Raw genomic sequence first — 20,071 nt, forward strand, 5'->3', positions numbered from 1 at the left:
AGGCATCTGCACCTCCAGGTAACCAGGAAGCAGATGCCTTGGCAAAAGTACATGCTTTAGAAACTGACCCATCAATTGACACTGCAGATAGGGTACACCGGAAGAGTAGGTGTGATAGTGCCCAAATAGGATAGTGCATCATTAAGGAGGCAGGGCTTCCCTTAAAATACAATGACTGGGTCAAAACAGTTATTGAATATAGGTTCCATCTCCCATATAACCCACAGGCAGCTGGGTTGGTAGAACAGAAAAATGGTGTCCTAAATAGATAAAATTACTAGCTGGAAAACCTACTTTGGCCAGGTGTATGAAGTTGCTTTCCCAATTGTTAATACACTGAGATGACCAACCTGTGGGGCCTATTGCTCCATATGCCAGGCTGGGAACTCAAATGAGGCAACCAATATTGTAAAGGTGGGAGGAACAAAAGACACAGTAATAGTCCTGATGCTTGCCATGGACCAGTGGGGCCATGATACTGAGAGCACCAGACTGTATTGTCCCTGGAGCACAGACCATTTACTAGAATCTGATGAGATGTTATACTGGTTCGGTTACTTCACGCCCCTGGTAGGGAAGGAACTGCTCAGCCTCCCATGGGACCTGTTATCCTAATACAGTCAGGATCCATGAAGACAGGCTGTTCATGGATGCATACGTACACCATTGAAAGGGGAGAGATAGAGGATATATATCTGATATATCCTTCCCCTTATTCACCTCTTTATAACAGAGAGCACCACTTTTTCCTGACCAACAAATATGGTTCACACAACTTGGCCAGGTTCAAAACACTGGGGCTACATTAATATCTAAAGATCAGATCGAAGTGTAATTCTCATAGATCTCCCAGTTCAGGTTCCTACTAAATATTTGTTTTTCTGACCTTAGACTTCCTGCTGTTCCTGAAGCATCCAGTTACAGGGAGGGGGGAGCTGGGTGTGTGTGTGTGTGTGTGTGTGTGTGTGTGTGTGTGAGACCTGTGCCATTATCCAAACTGAATGTTATGTTCTTATATCAGATGAATCAGCTAATATCTCTTTGTTAGCACACATGAAAACTCAAGTCAATGCCTTAAATTACCTAGCCCCAAGCCTAAGTGACTTACTGACCCACTGGGTTTGGGTCCTGGGGAGGGGGGAGAAGCATGATGGAAAAAGTTGTTACTAATACTTTTCATTTATTTCGTACATGTCTGTACTGTTGATGCAGACTGTGTCTCCAGTGAGGTCAGTTGGCAGCTAAGAGAGCTATCTCTTTGCTCCTGAAGCCCCTCACTGACCACTCCGGGCACCTCAGGGAAGAGGAAGTCATGCGAGACTGTAAGAGCTGGTCATGAGGGGTAGAGTGTGGAGGAGAGACTCTTCTATGATGTGACCTCTGCCGGACCTGAGATCTGGACCTAGGCCAGAATGGGGAGATTGCTTACTGCAAACCTTCCTTAGAGACTGATCATACTTGATGTTCAGTCTGACATAAATCAGTATCCCTCCCTTGCCTCCTGCTATGTGCTGGTTTAGGGAACAGGTGGTTGTCCTGAGCTGTTCAAGCACATTAAGTAATTGCCATACTTAGTAGCATTCATGTTCTAGTATCCATGATGTTCCCCCTTTTAAATTATATAATTATTTGGCACCTGCCAAGAGGCGCAGGGATCCATTTTCTCTTGCTGCCACCCAAGACATGCTTCCTATGTAAGTTTCCCTTAATAAGCTCCATTAATGACCAGACTAGAATGGCCTGCCTCTTTCTTTCTTTGGTCTTTCCCTCCCCTCTTATTATGGAGATAGGTTTTTAGTCTTGGGCTTTTTGCTGGTTCCGCGAGTGCAAACACGGATAATTCTTCCAACCAGCTGGATGTCTCCCATTTCCAGCGCTCCAAGGGCAGTTCCTTTACCCGAAGTTTCAATCCCCATTGGACAGGACCCTAGCCCTGAATGTTAATGGAGCTCCTTAGGATCGTGCACTCATTCCACCTTCTAGACCAACCCGGCACCAGTAGGAAAATCTGAGACTTCTGCGCTTACGAGGACAAAGTCCGCACGTAGGCGGCGAAACGATAAAGGCCCCTCTGACCAAACCAGGACCCCTAGGGGGTGCATAGCCAGCCGGTGCCTGCAGGAGCGCCCAGAACCAGGGCTCCCAAGACGTGGGGAGCTGCGTCCTAACCCCGCCCCCCCGAGCGCCCATTGGTCAGGATGGGCTCTGGGGGCGGGGCCTTTACTGGGCCTACCCTGGCCAGGAACCTACCGGAGACTATACTGGCCGCGGCTGGGGTGGTGGCAGAGCTATGGGAGCCGATGCGCGGACTTCTGGAGTTCGCTCTGACCGTGGCCGGGGCGCAGTGGGACCACTGATCCCATCTCTTTCTTTCCTTTTTTTGTTTTTAGCTGCGCCCAGAGCTCGGGCCGCGGGATACGAGGTGAGCGGGGCCCAGGAGCGGAAATGTCCTCGAGCCAGACGGAAGCCCCGAGTAGGGTCCAGAGGTGTGGGTGGGTCTGTTCCGTGGGTGCCTAGTGAATGGTTGCTGATTTGACACCGTGGTCAGAGTGCGTGCTTGGTGTCAGTGAGAGGTCTGGCTCTGTGCGTCTGAGAACGAGGCTGCTTGTACCTGCCTCCTTGCTTTTGTGGGTCGGCTTGCTTGGACTTTGCATGCACTGAACTGTGTGATTAGGCGTGTGTGTTGGGGGAGGGTTGTAGGGGCTGGGAGGTGGGGGATGGTGTTGGTTGGGAACGGAACTCTGGATCAGCTGGTCTGGAGTTCCAGCCTGGCTCTTCCACTTCCTGACTGTATGGGCCAGTCACTACACTTCTGTGACCTCAGTACTCTCATCTGAAAATTGGAGATAATATTGTCCCCATACCACAAGGTGGCTGCTTGGTATTTACAAATACTTAATAAACATTAGAGTGTGAATGAGAGCTGCCATGAGGAGTTGTGCCACTAGGGAGTTGTATCTGTGAGCACAGCTATGTGTGTTTCCTCCCTGGAAGGGCCTGGCCAGACCTCTCTGAGTCACTCACCTCTAGATCAAGACTTGCTTTGTGCCCCCCACCCCTACTCCCACCTCAGCCTGCCTCTTAACCTTAGGGTAAGGGACAGGGTGTGTGAGTGTGCATTTGGGGTCCCTGTGCAGACATGCCCCATGGTGCAGCCGGACATGCTCAATGTTCACCTGGTGGCCCACACACATGATGATGTGGGCTGGCTCAAGACAGTGGACCAGTACTTTTATGGCAGTGAGTAGAGGGTGGGGACTGATGCCTGGGACTCCCATGATCCCTCTGAGCCCTTCAAATCCTTTCTGGGTCCTGGATATTAGGGTGGGGGCAATGCCCAACTTGGGATCCTCTGTCTAGGAATTATTCCCCTTGGGTTGCTGATCCTTGATTGCCTGACCCCTGTGCCCACAGTTTACAATAGCATCCAACATGCGGGTGTTCAGTACATCCTAGACTCTGTCATCTCTTCCCTGCTGGCGGAGCCCACCCGTCGCTTCATCTATGTAGAGATGGCCTTCTTCTCCCGTTGGTGGCATCAGCAGACAAATGCAACACAGGATGTTGTGCGGGACCTGGTGCGCCAGGGTGAGCTGCCCCAAGGAAGTGAAAAGAGGAAGCCCAGCCTAGCTTCTGTTTCTGCTACCCTGGCTTCTGAGATTTTATCATGTTATGTGCAGACTGAATGTGCATGTGACTCTGCCTGCCTGGAATTTCCCTTTATTTGTAGAGCTCTTATGCATCCTATAAGGCCCCACCTCCAGTGGATCCATTGGGAAGCCTGATAGGCAGGGGGCCCTCTGTTCCATATCTGGGTACACTGGCCTGGGAAAGAACTCGGCCCCCGCTTCTTTCAGGCCTGGGCATGCAGGTAGATCTTCTCATGCCCTGCATTGCCAACTCTGGCCCCACTCCTGGCCTTGACAACCTACCTAGATTTTGCCCTTCCTGGCACAGGGCGCCTGGAATTTGCCAACGGTGGCTGGGTGATGAATGATGAGGCGGCCACCCACTACGGAGCCATTATAGACCAGATGACACTAGGACTGCGCTTCCTGGAGGACACTTTTGGCAATGATGGGCGCCCCCGTGTGGCCTGGCACATTGACCCCTTTGGCCATTCCCGGGAGCAGGCCTCACTGTTCGCGCAGGTGCTTTCCCCACTTCCCTTGCGCCTGCCCCTTCACTCATTTTGACGCTTCCCTTTGCCACTCAAGCCAGCCCTTCCCTGCAAGCTCACTCGGACCAGGCCCTGTCCCCTGTCTTTCTGACCTCTTGAGACCCTGCCCCCGGAGACATACTCCTTTTCTGCTTTGGCTTTGGCTGTCTCTGCCCTAGCCCACCACTCTGCAACTGATGACTCCTCCTATCCTGACCCTACCCCGTTGGCTAGAATCCTAGCTCCTTCCCTAAGCCAGGTAGCAGATGGAGGCCCGCCCTGCTATGCAATTGGCTTTTTTTAAAAAAAAAGATTTTATTTATTTTTAGAGAGAGGGGAAGCAAGGGAGAAAGAGAAACATCAATGTGTGGTTGCCTTTTGCACACCCCCAACTGAGAACCCGGCCCGGCCCGCAACCTAGGCGTGTGTCCTCACTGGGAATGGAACTGGCAGCCCTTTGGTTTGCAGGCCGGCCCTCAATCCACTGAGCTGCACCAACCAGGGTGTAACTGGCTTGACTAGTGCCCTTCCATTCTCAGCCTGAAAAAGAGGGAAGATCTTCTTGAGACAGGGTCCCTTTCTGGAAGGCGGAGGTGGGTTCTAGCATTGGACCTACTTCCTCTCAGCTTTCCCAGGGTGCATTCTGACCCTTTCCTAAGTTCCCAAATGCTCTGCAGGCCTTCTTGGTTTCAGATTTGCTTTTTCTCTGTGCTCTGACCCATTCCTCCCATTCTGAGGGAACTGGCGAGTGGTGGTGAGAGGGCTGGGCAGTTAGTTACACTGCCCTTGTTCCCACTTCTCACCCTGCCCCAATCCCAGATGGGTTTTGACGGCTTCTTCTTCGGGCGCCTGGATTATCAAGATAAGTGGGTGCGGAAGAAGAATCTGGAGATGGAGCAGGTGTGGCGGGCCAGTGCCAACCTGAAGCCCCCCACTGCTGACCTCTTCACCAGTAAGGGGGTAGATAGGTGGGGGCAGGGCCAGCCTCAAAGGCATGTGACCTGTGCAGTCACACAGGGCTCCATGCTCAGAAGAGCCCTGTGCTTGATTTTACACGCTGCTGTCATCATCTTGAAATTTTTGATAATTTATGACGAAGGGCCTAGCATTTGCACTTTGCACTGGGTCCCTGCAAATTCTGAAGTCTGACTTGGGTGGGGCATGGCAGCTTTGACCCAGGGCAGGTCCGGAGTGCTGGGCCACCCTGAACCTGGTGTGGCCCACAGGTGTGCTCCCCAACATGTACAACCCACCGGAGAATCTGTGCTGGGATGTCCTGTGTGCTGACAAACCCATTGTGGAGGACCCCCGCAGCCCTGAGTACAATGCCAAGGAACTGGTCGATTACTTCCTACAGTTAGCTGCAGCCCAGGTAACCTCAGTGTCCAGAATCTGGAAGACTGGTGTACATAAGGCATCAGGCCCTTCCCACAGCCCAGGGACTGATTTCCCTAACACTTCCTCATACCCTCAGAGGAAGGTAATATTCCACTCACTCTCACCATGCCCTCCTTCTGGATTTACACGTTCCTGATTAGAAGTGTGTGGACCCCTTCAGCACTGCATGCACTTACTGTGGTCATAAGATAGCATGGTGTGATGCTTCAGTGCTCTCATCTGTGTGGCAGGCCCAAGAGAATTACTTAATAACTTGTAGATATTTTAAAAAGTTAATTTTAGAGAGAGAGGAAGGGAGAGAGAGAGAGAAAGAAACATCAATTTGTTGATCCACTTATACATACATTCACCCTTTGAGTGCCATGCGTAATTGCTAAAATTCGTGTGAGAAATGCAGAGTTTATGAAAAATGTTTATAAAAACATTATTGCTCATAATAATTTGCTGAAAATTTCACAACATATAGTAAATACACTCTTCTTTTGTAAGCAGTGTTCTTTGATGCAATTTAGCAAAAAATTTATTGCATTAAAATTATTTTATTATAACAATTATTTTAGAAAAAATAAATTCTTTCCTTCAATATGGGCTTTTGAAGTATAATATATGGCATAATATAAAACCTATGATTATAATTTGAGAAAACACATAGCAACATGGATAACAAGCAAGAAGTATGCTAAATATTGCATAAATTTTTGAAAAAAAAAGAAAACCTCATAATGTATGTACAAAAAAAAACCAAATGGCATTCACACTAGAGACATATATCAATAGATATCAATAATGAAAAAGTTTATAAACAAAAATGAAATGCAAAACCAATACAATAATAGTAAAATGTTTATATATTAACATTTGTGGTTATTTCTTTTTTAATGTTTTATAGATTATGCTGTTACAGTTGTCCCAATTTCTTTTCCAATTGTTCCCCTCCACCCAGTGACCCCTCTCCCTCCAGTAGTCACCCCCTCTTAGTCCATGCCCATTGATTGTGCATATAGTTCTTCTCAACATCTTCCTGTCTACTCCACTCCCTCCTACTATGCTTCTTAATTCCTCTACCATCTCCCTCCCTTTCCCCCCTTCCCCCTCCCTGCTGACCTCCCCCCATAATGTTCCCCATACCTATAATTCTTTTCCCACTTTCGTTGCCTACTTAGTTTGCCTTTGTTTCGATTCCGTAGCTTCTGTTGTTGGTTGTTGTGATACAGTTTCTATTATAATGTTCATAATTTTGATCCTCTTTCTCCTGAACATGTCCCTTTAACATTTCATATAACAGTGGTTTGGATCTGATGAACTCCTTCAGTTTTACTTTGTCCTGGAAGCACTTTCTCTGCCCTTCTATTCTGAATGACAGCTTCGCTGGGTAGAGTAATTGTGGTTGTAGGTTTTTGCTTTTCATTACTTTGAATATTTCTTGCCAGTCCCTTCTTGCCTGTGGAGTTTCTTTTGAGAAATCAGCTGAGAGTCTTATTGGGACCCCTTTGTACATAATTCTCTTTTCTCTTGCTGCTTTTAAGATTCTCTTTATTTTTAATTTTTGACATTCTGATTCTAATGTGTCTTGGTGTGGTTCTCCCTGGGTCCAGTTTTTTTGGAACTCTCTGTGCTTCCTGGACCTGTAAGTCTATTTCCTCCCCCAAGTTAGGGAAGTTCTGCTTCCTTATTTTTTCACATAAATTTTCAATTTCTGGATCTTCTTCTTCACCTTCTGGCAACCCTATGATTTGGATGTTGGCCTGCTTATAGCTGTCCCATAGATTTCTGAGCCTCTCTTCATTTTCCTCACTTTTTGTTTCCTCTTTCTGCACTGGTCGACTGTTTGTTCCTTCCCTATGTTCCGATTTGTTGATTTGATCTCTGGTTTTTGTTCTCTCACCACTAGTTTTGTATGCGTTTTTGTTCATTTCAGCAGGACTAGCCTTCATTCCTTTCCTGTCTTATTTAAGATCTGCTCTTAGGTCTGTAAGCATTTTTATAACCAAAGCTCTGAACTGTGCCTCAGAAAGATTTCCTATCTGCTGCTTCGTTAGATTAGATATTTGCTGTCTGGTCATCTGCGTCACTGGGATCTCTTTCATGATCTGTGGCATCCCGACAGTTTTGTGTTTCCCTTCGCTTCCTGGGCGGGGCTGTCACACCTTCTATGCTATAGGGTGCAGAGCCCCGTGCACTCTTCACAACCGGGCGACCCTTCTCACCATGCTGTGACATTTTCTGTGGAGGTGGGGGTCCAAGATGAATTCCTGCTGTTCACTCTCCGCTGATAGATCTGGAGCCTCCTCCTCTGTCTCCACCCACTCCGGGCCTACAGTCCAAGGCGATGGGGGTCTGCCTTCCCTGGCGTTGGAATCGCAAGCTGATGGGTCTGGTCTGCAGCCGGGGGTGCTCTCCAGGAGCTTCTAGCCTCCCCTTAAATACGGGTATCTGTGCTTACCTCCATCGCCACTGCTGCTGCCGCCAGCACAGCTTGACCTTTCCATCCCGGCTTTGCCCCTCCTACCCATATGGACGGGCATCACTTCTTTATAACTTCAGACATTGGACTTCCATTTATTTTCTGGAACTTCTGGTTATTTTTGGTTTTGCGGTAGTTGTATTCCTTCTTAGTTATGGGGGAGACAGAGCATGTCAGTCCAGGCCTCCATCTTGGCCGGGAGTCTCCTGTCTATATATTAACATTTGTGGTTATTGATGCATCTTGGGTGCAGCCCTTTGCCACATCCCACACAGACAGTTCTCAACCTGATTTTTCTTTCTGGTGTTGAGCATTCCTTACACAATCTTAGCTTTCTTCCTGGAATCATCTTTACGCCATATACATGAGAGGGACCTGGTGGATTTTCTTCATTGCTGGATTTGTTAACACGCTCTCTAACCTCATGCCATTCTCTGGCAAGCTCTTCTATTATGGAGGTGTTGAAGTTCAATCAAGCCATTGGTTTGTTCCCACCTAAAAAATGTTCCTTATAAAGAATGTATGCATTCAGCAGCATTCTTGATAATACATTGAACACAACCTTCTTCCAATACTTTAGTGTTCTTCTTGCATCCAAGTACACATAAAGCACCATATCATGCACACTGCATAGAGTTTCAATGATTATTGCAAAGATAAATGAAATTAAAAGGACTGTTTAAAATGTAAGTAAAAATTATAACAATATGCCAGTATTTGAACATGCGTAAAAATTCGAAATTTGGATCAACATGAGAAAAAGTTATATCAATATATAACCTGAGGTACAAAAAAAGAGAAAAAAACGTAAAATATGAATTATTCCATTGTTATTTACATTTATAGCCATCAAAAAAAGAGTTGCTGGGAGCAATGCTGGCACTTTTGGGAAAATTTGTCAGCATTGCTTACAGCGACGTTGGCACTCAAAGGTTTCATTGATTGATATTTATATGTGTCTTGACTGAGGATAGAATCTGCAACCTTGGTGTGTTGGGATGATGCTCTAACCAACTGAGCTACCCGGCCAAGGCAACTTGTGGCTATTTTTATTCATGTTCTTATGTTCCCATGTGACATACTTACACACACCCCTCTCCCCATGCCAGTGTGTACCCACACTTGACCACATATATACCAAGACACAGCTATACGTAGGGGTGGCCAGGACACTCTAGCCTGAGGATACGCCCATTCTGCCTGCAGGGCCAGTTCTACCGCACCAACCACACCATGATGACCATGGGTTCAGACTTCCAGTACGAGAATGCCAACATATGGTTCAAGAACCTTGATAAGCTCATCCAGTTGGTCAATGCTCAGGTGAGTGGGCCCACCCTGTGTGCACATGCATGCTTGTATCCCTGGGCCTTTGGTCAGGTGAGCAGCTATGGGTGCTCTCTTAGTTTTTTCTTGCTCCTATAACTAATCACTACAAACTTAGTGGCTCAAAAAACAGAAATACATTATCTTGTAGTTCTAGGTCAGAAGTCTGATTTGGGTGTCACTGTGCTAAATTCAAGATTCAGCAGTGCTGTGTTCCTTCTGAGCTCTAGGGGAAACTTTCCTTGCCTGTTCACCTTGTTCATCTTCTAGAAGCCACCCACATTGCTTGCTTGGCTCATAGTCCCCTTCTTCTGTCTCCAAAGTCTGGTCCTGCTTTTGTTGTCATGTCTCTTTCTCTCACTCTTCTACTTTTAATGATTTTATTTTATTTGTTTTTTTAGGGAGAAGGGAAGGGAAGGGGAAAGAGAGGGAGAGAAGCATCAATGTGTGGTTGCCTCTTGCACACCCCCGACTGGGGGCCTGGCCCACAACCCAGGCATATGCCTTGACTGGGAATTGAACCGGTGACCGTTTGGTTCACAGGCCAGTGCTCAGTCCATTGAGTCACATCAGCCAGGCCTCCCTTTTCTACTTTTTAAAGACCCTTGTGATTACATTGGGCCATATGATTAGCAGCTTTAACTCCAGCTGCAAACCTAATTCCTAATTCCTGTTTGCCGTGTTGCAGGTTCTGAGTATTAGGACATGGACATGTTTGGGTGGCCATTAGTCTGGCTAACATGGATGTGTAGGTGTGGCCTTTGTAAGTGACCTGTGGCTGCGTGGACAGCTGGTTACTCTCCCATCAGCACAGAACCTTGTCCTCCCTCTTCCATTTAAGATGTCCCTTCCCATCACTTCCGCCCTCAGAGTTGTCTACCAGCACAAACTCCATGTCCTCACCTTCCAGTCACTGCCCACACTGCTGTTTCACCAAAATAGCTCTCAGTGACATCACCAAAGGCCTTCCAAAAGACATTTCTCAGTCCTTCCATGCCTCTGAGGAGCATTGGACAGACACCCTGATCACTTCCTCCTGCAAATGCCATGTTTCTGGGCTGCCAGGTTGTCACACTTTCTTAGTTTTCCTTCTGCCACTGATGGCTCCTTTGCCCATGCCATTCTATGGAAATTGGAATCCCTCAGTTCAAATCCTGGCTTTGTCAGTTACCAGCTCTCTGACCTTGAGAAATGTTGAGCATTCAGTGCCTCAGTATTCTTATCTAGAAAATGGTGGTTCTCACCTGATAGGGCTCTGGATGAGGTTTAATGAGTTCATTTACACAGATCTGTTAGAACAGTGCTAGGTTAAATAATAAGTATTATGGTTTTTGTTTATTATTATTATTTGGGGCTGAAAACATTCTGTTTTTCCTTTAAGGCATCAGCTACAATGTCTTCTCCTCCAGGAAGCTCCAAGCGGAGCTCTTGTTCTTCCTTTGTACTCACACCAGTTTTCACAAATACCTGTCACATCTAGGCTGATTGTAACCAACTGACTCTCTATTCAGTCTCTTCTTCACTTGGCTGTGAGTTCCATGAAGTGGGGCTGGCCTCTGGTTCTAGGTAGCATCAGCAATCCTGAGCATGTTGAAGAATCCAATGATTGCTGAGTGGATACAGTGTGTGTATGGGTCTCTGTGTGTAACTGTGTATAAGACTGTGCATGCAGAAGTGTAGATGTGTGTATGCACATGAAGGCATGTGGTCCCATGCAGTTCCCTTCATTCACTCAAGTGAGTGAATGAGCACCTACTGTGTGCCAGGCACTGGTACAAACATCCTTTCCTCATGGAAGAGGTCACCTTCTTGTTCCTCTACTTTCCTCAGTTGTGAGTCTTTATTCAATATAACAATTGTGTCATTTGGCAATAACCTGACAGTGCTGAGAAATGATTATTCCTGCCCTGTATGTCACACTTAGTTTTTCCACAGAAGTTTTTAATAGTAAAATAGAAATTATTTAAAAAGTTAATAAAATTTCAGATTTATTCTTGCATCACTGAAATTCTTTACATGCTGGTAATATTTAGGTTTGGCCAAAATACATTTTCACACTTGGTTATTGGTTTGCACTCAAAATGTGAATTAAGAGAATATGAACCCATTGGATGCATAATGTATTTATGTGTTACACACCTGTGGGCCTGACCCTCGGGAAGTTGCAGACTCCTGAGGGCTCATACATGCACACCTTCCCCCAGCAGCAGGCCAACGGGAGCCGTGTAAATGTTCTCTACTCCACTCCAGCCTGTTACCTCTGGGAGCTGAACAAGGCCAATCTCACCTGGTATTTGGAGGACCTGGGGAGCTTGGGAGGGTTGGCATGCCCTGTGGGTAGTGACCCTGTCCTCAATGCCTCTGCAGGTCAGTGAAACAGGATGACTTCTTCCCCTATGCCGATGGCCCCCACCAGTTCTGGACTGGCTTCTTTTCCAGCCGGCCGGCCCTCAAACGCTACGAACGCCTCAGCTATAACTTCCTGCAGGTAAGTGGGCGCTTGTCTGTAGGGGGTTCCCGACAGGCCCCATGCCTCAACATACTCCCTGCCCCCAAGGTGTGCAACCAGCTGGAAGCGCTGGCGGGTCCGGCGGCCAACGTGGGACCCTATGGCTCTGGAGACAGTGCAACCCTCAGTAGGTGTCTGGCCGGTGAGGGGATGGGGGCGGGGCTCAAGCTGGAAACCAGACCACCGCTACATCCTTGAGTCCCTTCTGAAAGTCCGTAAGAACCCTACCTGCCCTGCACATGACCTTTCACATCTCCTTGGGTTTGGGGCTCAGAGTCCTGTAGAGACTTCACCCCGCTCACCACTCTGTCTCCACCATCTGCCTGCAGATGAGGCAATGGCTGTGCTTCAGCACCACGATGCAGTCAGTGGGACCTCCAAGCAACACGTGGCAGACGACTACGCACGCCAGCTGGCAGCAGGCTGGGGACCTTGTGAGGTGTGTGTGGCGGGCCTGGGGTAAAAGAGCGGAAGCAGGAAGGGGCGCGGTCTAAAGCAGTGGGTGGGGCCTAGCGGTGCCTGTGGGGCGGGGCTTGTGGCTGGAGGGGCATAGACAGGAATGGGGAACGACCAAGCAGAAGGGCGGAGCCTGTAGGAGGTCAGGGGGTGGGGCCTGGGTTGAGAGGAGAAGAGACTGTAATGGGGCAAGGCCTGGAGAGGCTCGTAGGGAGAGCCTGGATGGGGGGAGGAGACTACGCGGTGGGCCTGCAGAGCAGACCCTTCCCTTTACGCTCCTCTCCAGGTTCTCCTGAGCAATGCGCTAGCGCGGCTCAGCGGCTCCAAGGAGGAGTTCGCTTTCTGCCGCAACCTCAATATCAGCCTGTGTCCGCTCAGCCAGACTGCTGAGAGAGTAAGCCACGCCAGGGACAGGGGTTGGGTGGGGTCGGGTGGGGGGCAGGTCCGAGGGTAGCTGAATTGTTTTGGTGGCTCGCTCTGGGCCACATCACAGGAGCGCAGTTAAGTTGGGGCTGGACGGAGACTACATCGGGGCTTGGATCACCCAGGGTAGTTTTTCATTGTGGGTGGGTTTGAAGAAAGCCTGCTGTAACTCATGCCAATTCTCATCCTCCCATCCCAGTTCCAGGTGACCATTTATAATCCGTTGGGGCGGAAAGTAAATTGGATGGTGCGGCTTCCAGTCAGCAAACACATTTTCCTCGTGAAAGATCCCAGTGGCACAGTTGTGCCCAGCGATGTGAGCCCAGTTGATGAATATTCCTCCCATGAATACCCTCCTCCCATGACTACCTCTCCTTATGGGCTTTTCTCCCTTCCCCTGTGGACACCTTCAGGGCTACCTGTCCCCTCCCTGAATACCTCCTGCCCAGTACTTCTTTTCCTCTTCTGAATTTACCCTACTCTGTCCCTTAATATAACCCTCCTGAGAACATTCCTTCCCCATGAAGTATCTTTCTCTTTTTAATATCTCCCCATGAAATATGTTTCTGTTTATGAATATTCTCCTCATTCTGGAAGGACTTTTCCCATGAGCCTCTTCTTTCCCTGAAAATTTTGTCTTTCTCTCATTCTCTTGCCTTAAAGATCTGTTCCTCCACTTATTCCCTCACTTCTTTCCCCTTCCACAGTCTCTCTATCCTCCCCGTGGGTTTTTTCCTACCTGATGAATCTTCTCCAATCTTCTCTTTTCTTTTCTGCATTCTTTAACTCAGAATTTCTGTTACCCCCATACCCCTCACCCAATACCTAAATTTCTTCTCCCATCCTGGGACTCTTTCCCTTCTTGGAGTAGTGACCCCTTCCTGTATGTGTGCCCCTATATGTATATGCACATCTTCTTGACTCAGTTTCCCTTTTCCCTTACCGGAGGTGATGACAATGCCCAGCTCAGACAGGCAGGAACTGCTTTTCTCAGCTTCGGTGCCTGCCCTTGGCTTCAGTATCTACTCAGTAACCCAGGTGCCGGGCCAGAGGCCAGAGGCTCACACCCACCAGCCCAGATCCCAGAAGCTCTTATCCCACATCAAGCCCTCATCCCACGTCAAGCTCCTGTCTCATGTCGAGGCTTCATCCCATGTCAAGGCCTCATCCAGTGTCTTGACCATCCAAAATGAGGTGAGACCCCATTCAGATCCCCTTCCCTACCCCGGTGACAAATTTGAGGTGTCATGGTGAACTGCACTGACTCTACATCAGGGGTATTGGGTTCATGGTCTAGCGTCACCCCCCCACCCCCATTGTATGTCCTTGAATGAGTCACCGTCTTCCTTTGAGTCTTAATATCCACTACTGGGGCTGTTGTGAGGGCCTAGTGTGATTGTGGGTGGCATTTGACAGATATGTCAAAGCCGACGGTGGTAGGGGTTTGCAAATTAAGTGAAAGTGTGTCAGAGATTTGAGGGAGGGAGCCATGTGGCCATTTGGAAGATATTTGGGGGAAGAGGAATCCAGGCAGGTAGGCAGGGAGCAGCAGACACAAAAACTCTAAAAGAGAAAAAATTATAAATTTCTATGGGTCTTTAAAAGTCTCATGGACTTTGGCATTGTGATTCCCGACAGTTGCAGAAGCATCTCTGGATCCCCAGAAAACCAGCTAAAGATTAGATTAGGGGGTCACAGTGCATTCTGGTGGCTATGGGGAGGGAACACACTGGGGAGACCAGGAAGGGGTCAGCAACACTAGTCTCGGAAGGCCTTGGAGGTGGTGAAAAGTGGTCAGACTGATGATAAGGTAGAAGGTGGAGCTGCTTGGAGGAGGGAAGGGTGACTCCATATTTTTCCTGAGTCCTAGGAAGGATAAGGCTGCCCTTGGCTGAAGGGATGGTCATTAACATCTGTTCCCTCTTTTATGCCCAGTACATCTGGGCTAGGTTTGACCCTGACACGGGGCTCTTGGTAGAGATGAAGAACCTGGATGAGGACCTCCTGTTGCCTGTTCACCAAGCCTTCTACTGGTAAGGGAGGACCATCAGGCTAGGAAGGAGGCGGGGACAGAGCTGGGGTTTCTTACCTGATGTTCACCTAACCCGGCCTCAGGTACAACGCCAGTACAGGCAACAGCCTAAGCACCCAGGTCTCAGGTGCCTACATCTTCAGACCCAACCAACAGGAACCACTGCTCGTGAGCCGTTGGGCTCAGACCCGCCTGGTGAAGGTCTGGGACTGGGAATGATGGGTGGACATTGTGGGCTGTGTTGAGCCTGGGAGGGTGGTGTGCAAATGTGTGGGGTCTGGGGTGAGGGTATGGGAAGGATTTATGTCTCCATCAGATCAGGGGGCTAAGATCTGAGAGGAAGACTTGAGGACCCTTTCATAGGGCTGATATTCATCAGCTTTGTATGCTGTGGCATACAAAGGCATTCACATCTGCTGTGGGTATCGGTATTATACTTCGTTTTAAAAACTGCATGAGGGTGTTCCCACTTGGTTTATGAATGGGGAGAGCCAGGTGGATCTACTTGAAGAGTTCATTAAGGATCTTTGCTAGGATGGGATTACATCTGGGGTGGATATTGGAGAGTTCACACTTGGATAGGGCTTGGGTGATTCTCAATTGGGGGGGGGGCTATCTGTGTGTGCATCTGGTTGGGAATAGGGCCTCATGCTTGTGGGGTTTCCTGGGGCTTCTTGTTGACATTTCCTCTTAGGATGGGAATGGGGCCAGGTAAAGGAAAGACTTACCTTTTTCTTTGTTTTTGTTAAAGATTTAATTTGTTTTTAGAGAGAAGGGAAGGGAGGGAGAAAGAGGTATAGAAACATTCATCAGTTGCCTCTCATAGGTGCCCCAATTGGGGACCAAACCCGTAACCCAGGCATGTGCCCTGATTGGAAGTTGAACTGGCAAACTTTTGGTTTGTGGGATGATGCCCAGCCCACTGAGCCACTCCAGTCAGGGTGTAAGAATCACTTTTGACATGACTCCCCTTGTGGTGAATCTCTGCATACAGAGGTTAGGATATAGTTTTACTGTTGTAGAGTTACCCAAATTAACTGTGCCTAAATCAAGATGTTCTCTCCATGGAACATGAAGTCTGGCTGGGCATCCAGGATAGGTGGGGTGGTTCCACAGTCATCTAGGTCCCTTCTATTTAATTGCTCTGCCTTCCTCAATATCCAGCTTCTACCTCATGACCCAAGATGGCTGCTCAAGCTCCAGCAATCACATTTGCATTTGAGCTAGTAGGAGAGGGAAAAGGGCAAGAAATGTTCATACAACTTTGATCACTTTCCAATGGGCAGACTATAGTTACACAGTTACTGATAGCCTCAGAGAAGACTGCACAATATAGTCTTTATTCTAGGTAACCACATTCTCAGCTAGAATCCTATTCTAAGGAGGGGAGATGGGTAGTGGTGGGCAGCAAGCACGTATGCCACACTCAAGAATTATGTGGCAATGACTCTGGCGGGATATGTGGGCATCACACTTAGGAAGGTGGGGGAGGTAGGCGGTGTTCTCATGCTATCAGTGGGGCTGACCCTGATGTAGGCCTTTGTGAGGTTCACAGCAGGGGTGGACATTTGTAGGGTTCACCTCTGCTCAGGTTCGGGCTCACACCTGCCCAATGTGCCTGCAGACGGCCTTGGTGCAGGAAGTGCACCAGAACTTCTCAGCCTGGTGTTCCCAGGTGGTTCGTCTGTACCCGGGACAGCGGCACCTGGAGCTAGAGTGGACGGTGGGACCAATACCTGTGGAGTGAGTGGCATAGGCTGGGACCAAGGGGAGGGGAACGGGGCAGAGTGGAGGTAGGTGAGGCTCACAACCTTGCTATTCCTTTGAGTATAGTGATGGCTGGGGGAAGGAAGTCATCAGTCGTTTTGATACTCCGCTGGAGACAAAAGGACTCTTCTTCACTGACAGCAATGGCCGGGAGATCCTGGAAAGGAGGTGGGGGTGACTGGGAGCACTGAGGGGTGGTCTGTGGTGTGTTGGGGCCCATGGGTCAGGGGGCATCTGCTGATTCTATGAGTATGGGAAGGAGAGGATGAAGCGGGAGTGAGGAGTGGGTGAACTGGAAAAGGTGAGCTGGGGAAGGGGAGCCAGAGCCTGGGTCTGAACAAACCCTACCTCTTCCCTCTGCAGGCGGAATTATAGACCCACCTGGGAGCTGAACCAGACTGAGCCAGTGGCAGGAAACTACTATCCAGTCAACAGCCGCATTTATATTACGGTATCCCTCCCTGCACCTCACCTCTTCCAGACACTCTTCTACAAAGTGTGTGTGTGGGGTCACCCCTCACTCTTAGCATCTCCCAACTGGGCTCGGCAGTGTCCACCATCCCTTGTGGGGTCTGCCTGGGGGCTGGGGCTGGCTGGCAGTGTGCTTCCTTCCTCTCACCCCTTGCCCTCCAGGATGGGAATGTGCAGCTGACAGTGCTGACGGACCGTTCCCAGGGGGGCAGCAGCCTCAGAGATGGCTCTGTAGAGCTCATGGTGAGTGGTCTGAGCCCCATCTAAGCTAGAGTGTAGTACCCACCACTTCCGCCCTGGCCTGCTGCTGGACCTTGAAGCCAATTTCTGTTCCAGTTCTCTGCTAGGTGCCCCCCTCCATTTGGGGTCCTACCTCACTGAGACCTTCATTCCTATGTAGAAGTTTACTCCACGTTTTTTATCCAGTCCCTACCCAGCCTTCCCCTCCAGGTGCTGACCTGCTCTATCCAGGCTTCCGTTAGGTCTACCTTCCATCGGCCTAGTCCTCTGCTAGATAGGATCCGCACTTCTGCTGGGGTGCCTCCTACCAGAACTTCATTTTCATCTGATTACTCCAGTCTTCAATTTCTCTTAAAGTGGCCCCAAAATAGGCTAGAGGGGTCGTCACCCTCTCCTGGCCTCTCTCCGCAGGTGCACCGAAGGCTGCTGAGAGACGATGAACGTGGAGTTGGGGAGGCGCTGCTGGAGAAGGGGTCGGGGGTGTGGGTGCGGGGGCGCCACCTCCTGCTGCTGGATAAGGCCCGGACCGCGGCTGTCCGGCACCGGTTGCAGGCTGAAAAGGAGCTCCTGGCCCCCCAGGTGGTGCTGGCCCCGGGTGGCGGCATCCCTTACCACCCGGAGGTAGCCCCGCGCAAACAGGTGAGGGGCTTGGGCCAGCAGGAGGAGGAGCGAGTGAAGCCTGAGGTGGTGTGGGACTCTCTAGGCTTCTCCAGGACTCCACTGGCTCGCCCCCCCAATCGTTCTGGGACGGCCATAGTCTAGCTAGCTTCCTTGTGCGGCTCAGTCCCACCTGCCAGGACTGGGCCCACCGCCTCTGCTTCCGCCCCTCCCCGCCTCCTACCGCCGCCCCTCCCCGCGCTTGGCCAGCCCCACCTCTCCATACTTCATTCCCACCCTCACTGGGGTCTCTGGCCACACCAGTCCGGACCCGCCCCCAACCTAGCACTGCCCCATCCTGTCATTGGCTCAGCCTTTGCTTTCCGGGCTGAGTCCGGTCCCTCCCAGGCTAAATCCCGCCTCGTGGCCATGATTAAGCCCTCCTCGCCTTCTGGAATCGCTCAGCCCAGCCCCGGCTCCCGCGCTCCCTTTCCGCAGTTCTCGGGACTCCGCCAGGAGCTGCCGCCCAATGTACACCTGCTTACATTGGCGCGTTGGGGCCATAAAATGCTGCTGCTGCGCTTGGAGCACCAGTTTGCCGTAGGGGAGGACATGAGCGGCAACTTGAGCTCTCCGGTTACCTTGGACTTGAGGGTGAGGAGGGCAGAGGTGGGAAGGACACAGGAGAGAAGCCATAGACGGGAGAGGGGAAACCCTACTTTGACACTACTCAACCCGGCGCGTCCATTGCCCGCAGGACCTGTTCTCTGCTTTCACCATCACCGACCTTAAGGAGACCACACTGGCCGCCAACCAGCTTCGGGCCCGTGCCTCCAGGCTCCAGTGGACACCGAACACGGGTGGGTGCTTGCCCCTGAGGCCGGAAGCTGGGGGGTGTGTAGTTGGTGTGGGAATGTTGGCCAGGACCCAAGTCCAGCTCCAGGGTCGGGCAGTGCTCAGATCCAGGTGAGGGGTTTAACGGTCTTAAGTAGGTTCAATAGCCTAGTAGTGGCGCTTGGGTGTATAAGGTTGGCGTACAGTCCCAAAAACAAGGTTTGAGTCTCTGTCAGTGTCTAGTTCAGAGGTGAGGTAGGTCTGTTTATCAGCCTTGGGGTTGGCTTGACAATCCTTGAGATGAGGCTTGAAGATGTAAGCGGTGGCCAGGCATTGGGAGGGATTTCGGAATCTGGGAGTGGTATCAAGGGCCTGTGAAGCAGCTGAGTCTGGTAGTGAGGCCCTGGGGACAGATTAGAGGGTGCATGACTGTGTCCAGGCCCAGAGGAGGGAGTGAGGCAGAGGAAATTGCACCCCTTACTCTTCCCCTGCACCTCCCCAGGCCCCACACTCAAGCCCTTTCGCTCCCGGCTCAACCCTGCCAGCATCACACTGCAGCCCATGGAAATCCGCACATTCCTGGCCTCGGTGCAATGGGAAGAGCACAGTTAGACCTGCTGGGGCAGGCTGCCCCTTTTCCATCCTGACCCCTTCTCCTCTTGCTGCTGCTGCCACCAGTGAAAGCCATTAAAATGCCACTACCAAGCCTTGTGTCAAGGTGTGACTGAGTGTGGGTATTTTTATTTTTTTGAGGGTGATAGAATTTATGACCCAGAAAGGTCTGCAAACTGGCTGACCCATGACCTGAGGCCTTGCTGAAAGGTCATTTGGCTGCCTGAATCCTCACACCAGACTATATTGTTCACACCTCCGTCTGACACTCCCGCTTCTGCCCTCCGTTCACTTAGGCTATTGTACAACTGTCTTGAGAAGCCACACACTGGGGCCTCCCAGACCTGCTCCTGAAGCAAAGAATCTGGGATGTCCTAGGGGAGGAAGTGAATTCAGAGGTAGGTCCCAAAGCGGGGCCAAGGACAGACAGGTGGATTGGGCTGCAGGCCTCCCAGGAGAGAAAGGTGTGCCCTCGTTTTGGTGTGCTCTGGGGTCAGTTTTGGAAGGAGACCTTCGGATGGAATACGAGGTTTAGAGTCAGATGGAAGTGACTTCTGTGTGCAGGTCCCTGGAGGGGTGTGGTTTAGTTGTGGTCAAGGGGGTGGTATTTGGGGAGGGTCGGGCTCAGCTGGGAAGGAGAGGTCTGAAGCAATGAGGAGATGGGGCAGAGCCAGGAATAGGGCGGTGTCAGGTTGGGCTCCACCTGCAGCCTATGGGAAACCTGCATTGGGTTGCATGGCCCGGCCCCCCAACCCCGTTGGGTGCCCCTCCAGAAAATATTTC

The 20,071-nt window shown here is 50.2% G+C and overlaps 1 protein-coding gene across 2 annotated transcripts; it reads left to right on the forward strand.

Annotated features, from left to right (window-relative positions):
• The first annotated feature begins 2,238 nt into the window (after positions 1–2,238).
• MAN2B1 (mannosidase alpha class 2B member 1) lies at positions 2,239–19,381 on the forward strand. Of its 2 annotated transcripts, none has more exons than XM_090289793.1 (24): positions 2,239–2,422; positions 3,138–3,240; positions 3,415–3,588; positions 3,958–4,151; positions 4,979–5,111; positions 5,386–5,531; positions 9,228–9,344; positions 11,552–11,637; positions 11,715–11,835; positions 11,905–11,983; positions 12,186–12,295; positions 12,599–12,706; positions 12,935–13,051; positions 13,684–13,929; positions 14,671–14,768; positions 14,851–14,968; positions 16,392–16,510; positions 16,601–16,702; positions 16,898–16,985; positions 17,168–17,248; positions 17,657–17,884; positions 18,341–18,496; positions 18,600–18,702; positions 19,179–19,381. In XM_090289793.1, the coding sequence occupies exons 1-24, from the start codon at positions 2,291–2,293 to the stop codon at positions 19,286–19,288; spliced, it is 3,069 nt and encodes a 1,022-aa protein (XP_090145919.1). In that variant the 5' UTR covers positions 2,239–2,290; the 3' UTR covers positions 19,289–19,381. The 2 variants fall into 2 exon arrangements, with proteins under 2 accessions (XP_090145919.1, XP_090145920.1); XM_090289794.1 differs by having other exon boundaries at positions 11,555–11,637.
• Positions 19,382–20,071: the final 690 nt, after the last annotated feature.

This window comes from Furipterus horrens, unplaced genomic scaffold (assembly GCF_987537825.1).
Source record: "Furipterus horrens unplaced genomic scaffold, mFurHor1.1.pri manual_scaffold_10, whole genome shotgun sequence".
Lineage (NCBI taxonomy): Eukaryota > Metazoa > Chordata > Mammalia > Chiroptera > Furipteridae > Furipterus > Furipterus horrens.